At 38.7% G+C, this 12,775-nt stretch overlaps 1 protein-coding gene across 8 annotated transcripts in view; it reads left to right on the plus strand.

Moving 5' to 3' along the window:
- APAF1 (apoptotic peptidase activating factor 1) overlaps window positions 1-12,775 on the plus strand; it is a 122,808-nt gene that overhangs the window by 14,280 nt on the left and 95,753 nt on the right. For 7 of the 8 annotated variants that reach the window (XR_003680114.1, XR_003680115.2, XM_024127488.3 and 4 more), the window contains exons 5-10: window positions 6,431-6,614; window positions 8,565-8,677; window positions 8,769-8,900; window positions 10,696-10,934; window positions 11,694-11,861; window positions 12,575-12,706. Coding sequence is in view for 6 of the 8 variants with exons in the window: in XM_024127488.3 (XP_023983256.1) it covers window positions 6,431-6,614; window positions 8,565-8,677; window positions 8,769-8,900; window positions 10,696-10,934; window positions 11,694-11,861; window positions 12,575-12,706 (968 nt within the window). In the remaining 2 variants the exon portion in view is untranslated. The remainder of the gene's footprint in view (window positions 1-6,430; window positions 6,615-8,564; window positions 8,678-8,768; window positions 8,901-10,695; window positions 10,935-11,693; window positions 11,862-12,574; window positions 12,707-12,775) is intronic. The other variant, XM_028490477.1, reaches the window with a different exon arrangement.

Raw genomic sequence — 12,775 nt, forward strand, 5'->3', positions numbered from 1 at the left:
CCTTGATCGTTATGTAGTGTCCTTCCTTGTCTCTTGTAACATTCTTTATTTTATTTTATTATTATTTTTTTTTGCGGTACGCGGGCCTCTCACCGCTGTGGCCTCTCCTGTTGCGGAGCACAGGCTCCAGACGCGCAGGCCCAGCGGCCATGGCCCACGGGCCCAGCCGCTCTGCGACATGTGGGATCCTCCTGGACCGGGGCACGAACCCGTGTCCCCTACATTGGCAGGCAGACTCTCAACCACTGTGCCACCAGGGAAGCCCAGCATTCTTTATTTTAAAGTCTATTTTATCTGGTATGAGTATTGCTATTCCAGCTTTCTTTTCATTTCCATTTGCATGGAATATCTTTTTTCATCCCCTCACTTTCAGTCTGTATGTGTCTCTAGGTCTGAAGTGGGTGTCTTGTAGACAGCATATATATGGTTCTTGTTTTTATATCCATTCAGCAAGCCTGTGTCTTTTGATTGGCGCATTTAATCCATTCACGTTTAAGGTAATTATCGATATGTATGTTCCTATGACCATTTTCTTAATTGTTTTCAGTTTGTTTTTGTTGGTCCTTTTTTTCTGGTGTTTCCCACTTAGAGGAGCTCCTTTAGCATTTGTTGTTGAGCTGGTTTGGTGGTGCTGAGTTCTCTTATCTTTTGTTTGTCTGTAAAGCTTTTGATTTCTCCGTTGAATCTGAATGAGATCCTTGCTGGGTTGACTAATCTTGGTTGTAGGTTCTTCCCTTTCATCACTTTAAATATATCATGCCACTCCCTTCTGGCTTGTAGAGTTTCTGCTGAGAAATCTGCTGTTAACCTTATGGGAGTTCCCTTGTATGTTATTTGTTGTTTTTCCCTTGCTGCTTTCAAGAATTTTTCTTTGGCTTTAATTTTTGCCGTTTGATTGCTGTTTGTCTCAGTGTGTTTCTCCATGGGTTTATCCTGTATGGGACTCTCTGTGCTTCCTGGACTTGGGTGGCTATTTCCTTTCCCATGTTAGGGAAGTTTTCGCCTGTCATCTCTTCAAATATTTTCTCTGGTCCTTTCTCTCTCTCTTCTCCTTCTGGGACCCCTATAATGCCAATGTTATTGTGTTTAATGTTGTCCCAGAGGTCTCTTAGGCTGTTTTCATTTATTTTCATTCTTTTTTCTTTTATCTGTTCCATAGCAGTGAATTCCACCATTCTGTTTTCCAGGTCATTTATCCGTTCTTCTGCCTCATTTATTCTGCTATTGATTCCTTCTAGTGTATTTTTCATATCAGTTGTATTGTTCATCTCTGTTTGTTCTTTAATTCTTCTAGGTCTTTGTTAAACATTTCTTGCATCTTCCCCATCTTTGCCTCCATTCTTTTTCCGAGGTCCTGGATCATCTTCACTATCACTATTCTAATTCTTTTCCTGGAAGGTTGCTTATCTCCACTTCATTTAGTAGTTTTTCTGGGGTTTTATCTTGTTCCTTCATCTGGTACATAGCCCTCTGCCTTTTCATCTTGTCTATCTTTCTGTGAATGTGGTTTTTTTCCTGGAAGGTTGCTTATCTCCACTTCATTTAGTAGTTTTTCTGGGGTTTTATCTTGTTCCTTCATCTGGTACATAGCCCTCTGCCTTTTCATCTTATCTGTCTTTCTGTGAATGTGGTTTTTGTTCCACAGGCTGCAGGATTCTAGTTCTTCTTGTTTCTGCTGTCTGCCGTGTTGTGGATGAGGCTGTCTAAGGGTCTTGTGTAAATTTCCTGATGGGAGGGAGTGGTGTTGTGTAGAGCTGACTGTTGCTCTGGTGGGCAGAGCTCAGTAAAACTTTAATCCCCTAGACTGCTAATGGGTGGGGCTGGGTTCCCTCCCTGTTGGTTGTTTGGCCTGAGGCAACCCAGCACTGCAGCCTACCTGGGCTCTTTGGTGGGGCTAATGACAGACTTTGGGAGGGCTCACGCCAAGGAGTACTTCCCAGAACTTCTGCCAGTGTCCTTGTCCCCACGATGGGCCACCACCACCCCCTGCCTCTGCAGGAGACTCTCCAACACTAGCAGGTAGGTCTGGTTCAGTCTCCTGTGGGGTCACTGCTCCTTCCCCTGGGTCCCGATGCGCACACTACTTTGTGTGTGCCCTCCAAGAGTGGAGTGTCTGTTTCCCCGAGTCCTGTCAGAGTCCTGCAATCAAATCCCACTAGGCTTCAAAGTCTGATTCTCTAGGAATTCCTCCTCCTGTTGCCGGACCCCCCAGGTTGGGAAGCCTGACGTGGGGCTCAGAACCTTCACTCCAGTGGGTGGACTTCTGTGGTATAAGTGTTCTCCAGTCTGTGAGTCATCCACCCAGCAGTTATGGGATTTGAGTTTACTGTGATTGCGCCCCTCCTACCGTCTCATTGTGGCTTCTTCTTTGTCTTTGGATGTGGGGTATCTTTTTTGGTGAGTTCCAGTGTCTTCCTGTCGATGATTGTCCAGCAGGTAGTTGTGATTCTGGTGTTTTCACAAGAGGGAGTGAGAACACGTTCTTCTACGCCACCATCTTGGTTTCTCACTTGATGCTTAAATTTAAATCTGAGAAATTCATTAGCTAGTTGTATCAGGATACTTTCTTTGCCTTGTCTTTAATTCTGGGATGATTTTAGAAAATCTTAAATAGAAAGTGCAAATTAAAAAAAAAAACACTTCAGGCACAACCAGTATTTTAAAACTGTGTTTTTAACATAACAGTTGTAGTATCTTCATTTAAAAAGAATTAAAGTTCTTTCCATTTGCCCTTCTGTTCTTTCTCCTAAATTTGTCACCAGAGGTAGTCATGGTTAATAGTTTAGAGTGAGTTTTTCCAAACTTTTTCCTGTGCGTTTACAATCATGTATACACAGAGAACATAGCTGAAAAAGTAAGCGAAGCCTCACGGATTTACTGTTTCATAACTGTTGACTCAAGCTGAAGCAAGCCTAGAGAATGTCAGGTAGCTTTCAGGAATAAAGAGTAGGACTTGTTGTTTACCTTCTTCTAAGACATTGTGTTTTAAAAAAATATTTATTTACTTATTTTGGCTGTGCTGGGTCTTTGTTGCGGCCTGCGGGCTTCTTAGTTGTGGTATGCATGTGGGCTCTAGTTCCCCAACCAGGGATTGAACCCAGGCCCTCTGCATTGGGAGCATGGGGTCTTACCCACTGGACCACAGGGAAGTCCCTGGTCATTTGTTATCTTTTAGATTCTCTTGTAGTTACTACTCAGTTCATTGCCAAATTCTGATCTAGGTCCCCTCCCCTCATTCCCAAGCCTTTGCTGTACCTTCTACACTCCTCTGTGATCAGGAAACTCCTCTATATCATCAGCCCTTCTTAGAATATTTGCCTCCTTGCCTTACGTGAAACTGGGCAGTTCCTTGAGGATACCACCTTCTCCATAGCCTCCTTCAGTGGTGTGGCAACTTTTTTCCCTTTCTATTCCACATATTTCAGCACCAGGAAATGGATGGATGCTGTCCTTGCTCTCTGTTGCCTCGTCCAGGCCATTAATACTTCCTTCTCCAGCTAAATTCTTTGTCCTTTGAGGTTCATTTTTCTAATCTTTCCCTGTTATGTTATTGCCCTCTCACTCATTGATGATTGGAGTTCTTAGTTATAAATTTAAGGCCTTCTCCTGTTGGCACTCTTAATAATTTTGATATCTATGTGGATGCGTCATCCAAAACCTTGGCCTCTCAGTTTCTTGACTTCCTTATCTGCAGTGACCATTTTCTTCACTTCCCTTCAGCCATATAATTCACTGATCACAGGCTGGATCCTGGCCCATGGCATTACCAGAAATGATACCAGTTTTGAAATTTTGATGTTAAACATTCTATACCACTCTTTGCCTACCTCCATCTATTGTATTTTTCAAGTTCACTACAGTTTTCTGACCTGTCAGGGCTTATCCCTTAATTCCCGAATATCCTCACTGTTTATCCCATCAGCCCCCTCTTAGGTTTGGGCCTAGATTTTTATTGCCCATTATTTAATTGCTCCTCAGCACATTCTGCACTCTTCAGTTCTCTCCTTATCTTGGGTGAAAGCTGATTCCTTCTCTATTGCTAGGAGATGGAATAGGTATTCTTCTTGATCCCCATTGCTTCATCCAGACATTACTTCCTTTCTCCTTGCTGAAGAAATCACCCAACTGAGTTCCAATTTAAATTCATGATCATAAACCTTGGCAATTTTACTAGGGTCATTTAGTGGATGTGTAACCATTGCATTGGGGTTTGTAGGGTGTAATCAGAAAACAACTTTACTCTTTTCCCTCATTGCCTGTTCTAAACTCTTCTCTGGGACTGATTCTTTCCCTGGCCTTGTACAGGTTCACAGTATCCAGGTCATTTCACTAATTAAAGTGTCAAGTCCTGGGAATTCCCTGGGGGTCCAGTGGTTAAGACTTGGGCTTTCACTGCTGTGGACCCGAACTCGATCCCTGGTCAGGGAGCTAAGATACCACAAGCTGCGCGGTGTGGCCAAAAAAAAAAAAAAATGTCAAGTTCTATTTAAGACGCTAAATTTCACTTATATATAATGTTCTCCTCTTCCTCAGTTGGGCCTGCCTTAGGCTTTGGAAGCCTGCAGTGGAAGAGGAGATTAAGATGGACATTGCAGGTTGTTTCCAGTTTTTTCCTGTTGTAGACAGTGCTGTGGTGAATATGCTGTGGAGGCAGAGTAGTTTAGAAGTGGAGCATTGACACTGGATGTTTGAATCCCAGCTCTGGGATTCAACCTTTCTGTACCTCAGTTTCCTCATCTGTAAAATGGGGATGATAATGGTATCTGCTTGATAGTCTACTCTGAGGATTAAATGTAGATTAATATGTAGAACTCTTAGGAAAGTGTTCAATAAATGTCTGTCATAAAAAGATCTTTGTGCATGTATACAAATATTTCTTTTAGATGATTACATTTTTAAAATAGTGATTTCTTTTTGTACTTAATTATTTGTGAATGCCAGTAAATAAGTTGCCCTTTGGTGTAATGAAACTCATTTATCTTTGTATCTGTTTTTTGCTTTTTCTTATACATTTATGATCATATAATATAAACCTTTATGGTTAATGCCACTGGTCTGATCTAATGCCGCTGTTCCCCATATTTTATTTATTTATTTTACAATTTTTATTCATTTATTTTTTTGGCTGCATTTGGTCTTCGTGGCTGTGCGTGGGCTCTTTGGTTGTGGCGAGCGGGGGCTACTTTTCATTGGGGTGTGCAGGCTTTTCGTTGCAGTGGCTTCTCTTGTTGCAGAGCATGGGCTCTAGGTGCGTGGGTTTCAGTAGTTGCGGCACATGGGCTTCAGTAGTTGTGACGTGCAGGCTCAGTAGTTGTGGCGCACGGGCTTAGTTGCTCTGTGGCATATGGGATCTTCCCGGACCAGGGCTCGAACCCCTGTCCCCTGCATTGGCAGGTGGATTCTTAACCACTGCACCACCAGGGAAGTCCCTCCCCATATTTTATACATAGGAACCCCTCTTGCTTTTTTTTGTATCTGTATAGAGCTGATTAAGTATAGTCTATGAAAGCTTAAGATTTTTGGTTCCGATAATATGTATGTAAAAATATGTATTTTAAGATATGCTATATGCTATGGCTTGGTTAACATGATGATGACAGTTGACAGTAATAATGTCTGTTCTTATATATTGCTTACTAGTTCAAAGCTTAATATATTTGTAAGGTGCTCTCAGATCCATATCACTAATAATCCTGTCTGTTATAACCCTTTACATTTAGCATAGCAAAATCACATATTTTATATTATTAATTTCTCACAGTAACTCTGAAATAGGTGGGGGTAAACAGTCTTATTCTGGTATAATAAATGAGACAGGTTATTTGCTAAAGATATAATAGCTAGTAAGCAGTAGAGCCAGACTTGAACCTAACTTCTTTTAAGTCAGTATATGGGAACCATAATGAGTGATTTATGTGTTCCTGGACATGAGTGGTTCTCAGAGGTGATTTAGCCCCTCAGGGGACATGTGACAGAGTTTAGAGACATTTTTGGTTGTCGTAACTGGGGAGGGAAAATGCTACTAGCATCTAGTGGTTAGAGGCCAGGGAGGCTGTTAAATATCCTATAATGCACAGGACAGTCCCTCACAACAAAGAATTATCTGGCCCAAAATGTGCAGAGTGCTTACACTGAGAAACTGTTGTACAGTGATCATTGATGACATAAGATAAAGATTGTGAAATTTTGTTTGGTAAGATTTTACTGATAAGCAGCAGATTAACTCCATACTTCAGTTTCTTCACATCTTCAACTTTGCTTAGATTTGGGCTACAAAGCTCAATAATAACCCTACAAGAAACATATATACTCTGAATCAAGAGAAGTTTGAAGATGTGTTGAGATTGAAGATTGTAACAAATCTTTCCTCCTCTTTCAAAGGAGGGCAGCTGTTCAAAGGCCTTAAATTTATTATTCTTTTCCTCACCAGTTTGTTTCCCAGGGGGTGTGCATTGGGTTTCAGTTGGGAAACAAGACAAATCTGGGCTTCTGATGAAGCTGCAGAATCTTTGCACACGGTTGGATCAGGATGAGAATTTCTCCCAGAGGCTTCCACTTAATATTGAAGAGGCTAAAGACCGTCTCCGCATTCTGATGCTGCGCAAACATCCAAGGTACAGATGGTCATACTTACTTGGTGTATGAAGTCCCAGTGAGACTTAACTACTGACATCTTGAGAACATCATAGCCTTTTCTTGCTGTTGGGTAGAGGGTCTAAGAAAGAACCATTGCTTTCCTGCTCTTCCTCTCTCTTGTATTAAAAAAAAAGTGTCTGCCACTGGCCTTTGCATCGTACCTGCCAGTTCTCTCTTGTGTACCATTGTAGGCTCTCAAGAAATATTTAAGTAGGTGAGTTGGTGAATGGTCTTTGTTAAAAGATGCAGACTTTTTACCTTGAATACATTATTTCTAATAGATGAACACAGAACAAGAGACAGAATAAATGCAGGCAAGTTGTAAAAGACTGAGTCAGGAAGGATTATTTATTTAAAGGGACCCTTCTGCTATGTCCTCTTAGTTTTGGGGTATACATGTAACTCTTCTACTTCCAAGTACTTTAAGAGTTTGTTTATTTCAACAATTAATTAATTTATTAAATAAATGCCATGATAATTATGTGCCAGGCACTGTTGTCAGCTATATCACAGTTTTCATTTAGCCAAAGGGAGACAGCAACTTAGTTGCTATCTTTGTTAAGAGTTAAGAGATTTAGTCAACAATTTGATTTCTGCAACCTAGCAGCTATTTTATTTGTTCATTTAACCAACACTGAGTGTCGTGCCAGGTTCTGGGTCAAGTGCTACAAGTACAAAGATTAATAAAGCATTCCTTGTGAGTATAACAGTAAATTGGGTGAGAATTAGGTAATGGTTCTGAATTTTTTATTGCCCCCATGCACCTGATGATGCTGTATACTTTCATATGTAGTAGTGGCTGAATATGGCAGTGCTTCCCCAAATTGGTAAGGGGATTCATATCAGAATATTGGGTGAGAGGAATAATTTTTGGAAAAAGCCTCCTAGTGATTATGATGGATACTCAGTACGGAGGGCAAGCTCCCTCTCTCTGGCTTCTTTCTCTTCCAGATCCCTCTGTTATCTCTCCCTCCCCTTGATAGTCACTAGTATCCATTTTCCTGGAGAAAAGGGATTGAGACCACTAACCACTTTCTCTTTTCTTGCTCAGTAACTTCTCCTTAGTTCTACTTTCTTTGCAAAAATAAAAATGATTCCTGTTTAGGAAAATATTGTAACCACTCTCAGATGTATCAGATCATGGCATATAAAGTCATTTTGTTTCTCTCTCAGCATCATTTTGGTTTATGTTTTTGTAATTTTCCAACCTGTGTATATTCCTAGAGTCTTTTTTTGTAGTGTACAGAAGTAGTGTGCCATTCAGGTAATAACGCTAGTGTATAATTATGCTGTCAGGTTTTAGTTGTATTATTTTCTCCATTTGTTCTGGAGAGTTTAAAAAAGTTTCTTGGAGGGACTGATTAGGAATTAGCACACAGATTCAAATCAAACAAATTGATTTCTTGGATGGAAAAAAAGCCCACTAGTGTACCAAGTGAAAGGTAATATTATTTGCTGGTGCATTCGATTACGTTGGAACATATGAAATTGCTAGTTTTGTAGGTAAAATGGTCAAATATTGTCATTGTTCTGTGATGCTTTCTAATGCTAACCTAAGCCCAGTTCTTGCTTGGTTTGGGTACTTAGACTGAATTGGAAAAATCTCATTACTTGGATAGTTCTTTTTAGGCGCTAGGAGGCTTATTTCTAATACTTATAATAAAGTGTACACAGTTCTCTCTTTATAAGTCCTTTAACTTTAATATGCAGTAATTTGGGGTGGAAGGAAGGGAAAGTCTCTAATTTTCTTTTCCTTATTGGTATATTGTGAAAGGGATACCAAAGAAAAGAGAAAGAACCATGAAATAGACATCTATTTTTTTTTAATTTTGTAAATTTTAAAAAAACACTGGTGGCATTCTCTTTTTTTTTAAAGGAAGTTTAAAATAAATGTCATTAGTGACTCAATACAGTTTTTTCTTATTCAGATCTCTGTTGATCTTGGATGATGTTTGGGATCCTTGGGTGTTAAAAGCTTTTGACAATCAGTGTCAGATTCTTCTTACAACCAGAGACAAGAGTGTTACAGATTCAGTAATGGGTAAGGATTATTAATTTGCGTTTTATAATAATTCAGTTACATTTAAATATGTGGCATACCAAATTGCTTACTATGTCTTGTGATTTCACAGGTCCTAAATATGTAGTCCCTGTGGAGAGTGGTTTAGGAAAAGAAAAAGGACTTGAAATTTTATCTCTTTTTGTTAATATGAAGAAAGCAGATTTGCCAGAACAAGCTCACAGTATTATAAAAGAATGTAAAGGTATAGTTATTTAATTTGTGTATGAGGGGGTTATAGAGATATTAATTTACCCTTTTGTAAGTTAAGCTAATGAACATAACAATTTAACACATGAACATCCAAAAACTTTACTAGAATATTTAATATTTTAGGTTCTTCTCTGATACCCTACATGGATAGTGATATTTTGGTATTCATTCTTTAGTTAAAATAATATTTAACAAACACCCATCATATGTTATGAAAGGGGTAAGATGAAGACATGACCTCTGTTGTCAAAGAATAAAAAATACAGTGAGAGTCACAGTTTAAAATTTTTTTGGTTGGGATTTTATTTTTTTATTTTTTATTTTTTGGCCATGCTGCGTGGCTCTTGGGATCTTAGTTCCCCGACCAGGGATTGAATTTGGGCCACCGCAATGAAAGCATGGAGTCCTAACCACTGGACTGCCAGGGAATTCCCTGGTTGGGATTTTATAAAAATAATGTTCTAATTTGATAAGTAAAAACGGGTGCTGTCTTCTTAATTTTCATGTTTAAATAGTGAAGTTAAACTTTTTAATTGTTTATTGAATATTGCATTTTAAGAAATTATCCTGGTCTTCCCTGGTGGGCGCAGTAGTTAAGAATCCACCTGCCAATGCAGGGGACACGGGTTCGAACCCCAGTGTGGGAAGATTCCACATGCCGCGGAGCAGCTAAGCCCGTGCGCCACAACTACTGAGCCTGCGCTCTGTAGCCTGTGAGCCACAACTGCTGAGCCCGTGTGCCACAACTATTGAAGCCTGTGCCCCTAGAGCCTGTGCTGCACAACAAGAGAAGCCACCACAACGAGAAGCCTGCGCACCACAGTGAAGAGTAGCCCCTGCTTGATGCAACTAGAGAAAAGCCTGTGTGCAGCAGTGAAGAGCCAATGCAGCCAAAAATAAATAAATAAATAAATAAATTTATTTTTTTAAAAAATTATCCTTGACTCACTTTTGTGATATAAGTATTTTTCATTGATTTTTTGACACTCTAACTATGGAAACTATTAACCTTTTGTCATATTTTTTCCAACAGTTTTTCTTCTAGTTTCGTCTGCCTTTTAATTTCATTTGTATTTTTTTGACACACAGAAATTTAAAATTTTATATAGTTAAATCTATCAGCTCTTAAGATTATTTTTTACATCATTGTTAATGCTTGGAAATAGTTTCTTGTTTTTCTTTCTTTTGTCAAACTTGTTTTTGAGTTAATTGACTTTTAAAAAGTATCTCAACCTTAGGAAAAAGAATACTTGATTTGTATTCATTGTGAAGGTGATGCATGTGCATTTTGAAACACTTAAAAAGAAAAAATAGAAATTATCCATAATCTGATAATTATTAGCATCATGAGAGTATTTCTCCCAGTCTTTTAGGACATATAAAACCTTGAAAAAAATATTGAGATTATAATGGTATATATAATTTTCAATCTTATCCTTTTTAATGGCAAATCTTGAGCATTTTCCCATGTTATTAAATAACTTTTGAAAAAAATTTACCAGTGGCATAATATTGTGATATACTTTAAATTATTCAGTCATTTCCCTGTTATTGTTTAAGATTTTTCACTATTTTAAATAATGCTGTAATGAATATCCTTAAATGAAATATTTCTTATTTCTAATGACTTCTTTAGAGTAAGTACCTGAAGTGAATCCAAGAGTTATAAATATTTTAAAGCTTTGGATAGCGTGCAGCAGAAATTCTTTCTTGAGGATAAATTGATTCTTAACTTAGTGGTAAATTGGAAATGATACCATAATAACACAGTGACTTTTTTTTTTTAGGTTCACCTCTTGTAGTGTCTTTAATTGGTGCACTTTTACGAGATTTTCCCAACCGCTGGGAGTACTACCTCAGGCAACTTCAGAATAAGCAATTTAAGAAGATAAGGAAATCTTCATTTTATGATTATGAGGCTTTGGATGAAGCCATGTCTGTAAGTGTTGAAATGCTCAGAGAAGACATCAAAGATTATTACACAGATCTTTCCATCCTTCAGAAAGATGTTAAGGTGCCTACGAAGGTAATAGAAGGACCAACAATCCTTATCATTGGGTATTGTGGCATATAACCTTTGGTTTAGTCCTGAGGATATTGTTACAGAGGATATTGGGAGGATAAAACCTGTGTGCCTGAGGTGGTGGGCTGGCGGGTGTAGAAATCCCACTGCTCTTAGTTTCCATCATGGGCTTTGGTGTTGAACTCAGATGAGTTACCTAGTTCTCAGTGGTTCTAGTGAACCTGGAGAAGCATTTGACTTCTTTAGAACTCTTTTTCTTTTCTATCTTGATGAGTATTTGAGCTTCTTATGAAATGGAGATATTATTCAGGGCTTTAATACATGATTTTTTGTAATACAATTAAAAAAATTTATTTGTTTTATTTATTTATTTTTGGTTGTGTTGGGTCTTCGTTGCTTTGCGTGGGCTTTGTCTAGTTGCGGTGAGCGGGGGCTATGCTTTGTTGCGGTGTGCGGGCTTCTCATTGTGGTGGCTTCTCTTGTTGTGGAGCACGGGCTCTAGGCGCGCAGGCTCAGTAGTTGTGGCTCTCGGGCTCTAGAGCGCAGGCTCAGTAATTGTGGCGCATGGGCTTAGTTGCTCTGCGGCATGTGGGATCTTCCCGGACCAGGGCTCAAACCCGTGTCCCCTGCATTGGCAGGCAGATTCTTAACCACTGTGCCACCAGGGAAGCCCTAACACATGATTTTTTGTCTGTTAACCTCTTGTGTGCCATCCTGGTCATTGTACATTGTGGCACATTGAATGTTTAAAATGATTCCTAGGTGTTGTGTATCCTCTGGGATATGGAAACTGAAGAAGTTGAAGACATACTGCAGGAGTTTGTTAATAAGTCTCTCTTGTTCTGTGATCGAAATGGAAAATCATTTCTTTATTATTTACATGATCTTCAAGTAGATTTCCTTACAGAGAAGAATCACAGCCAGCTTCAGGTACTTGCATCTCTGTATGTTCTTTTTTTTTTTAACTTTTAATTTTAAAATGATTTTAGACTTATAGAAAAGTTGCAAAATAATACAGTTTCTATGCATATACTTTCATCTAGCTTCCCCCAACGTTAACATCTTACATAACTACTATAATACAGTTATGAGAGCCAGAAAATGAACATTGATACAATACTGTTAACTAATACACAGACTTTATTTGAATTTTGCCAGCTTTCCCACTAATGTCCTTTTTTGTGGTTCAGATCCAATTCTGTATCCTATATTGCATAATATCATCATGTTTCCTTAGTTTCCTCAAATCTAGGAAAATTCCTTGATTTTCTTTCTTTCATGATCACTTTTGAAGAATACTCACCAGTTATTTTGTACAGTGTCCCTTAGTTTGGGTTTGTCTGGTGTTTTCTCTTGACTAGAGTAAGGTTATATATTTTTGGCAATAACACCAGAGTAGTGCTGTTGTGTCCTTCTCAGTGCATCATATCAGGGTGTTGACACGTCTTATCAGTGATATTAACATTGATTACTTGGTTAAAGTTTCTCCACTGTAAAGTTACTGTTTTTTTCTTTTGTAGTTAATAAGTATCTTGTGGGGAGATTCTCTGTACATTCTTAAATAGCTTTGGAAGCTGGAGTTTCTGTGATGCTTAGGTTATGAAATTGTTTCTGTCCTCTGAAATGTTTCATTTGGGTTTCAGGATCTACACAAGAAACTAATCACTCAGTTCCAGAGACATTTCCGGCTACATTGTCTTTCACCAGATCAGGAGGACTGCATGTATTGGTACAATTTTCTGGCCTATCACATGGCTAGTGCTAAAATGCACAAAGTAAGATTACTCATTTAAAAAACTATTTTCTTTTATCTCACTTTTTTTTTTTTTTTTTTTTTTTTTTTT

Source organism: Physeter macrocephalus, chromosome 6 (assembly GCF_002837175.3).
Source record: "Physeter macrocephalus isolate SW-GA chromosome 6, ASM283717v5, whole genome shotgun sequence".
Taxonomy (NCBI): Eukaryota; Metazoa; Chordata; class Mammalia; order Artiodactyla; family Physeteridae; genus Physeter; species Physeter macrocephalus.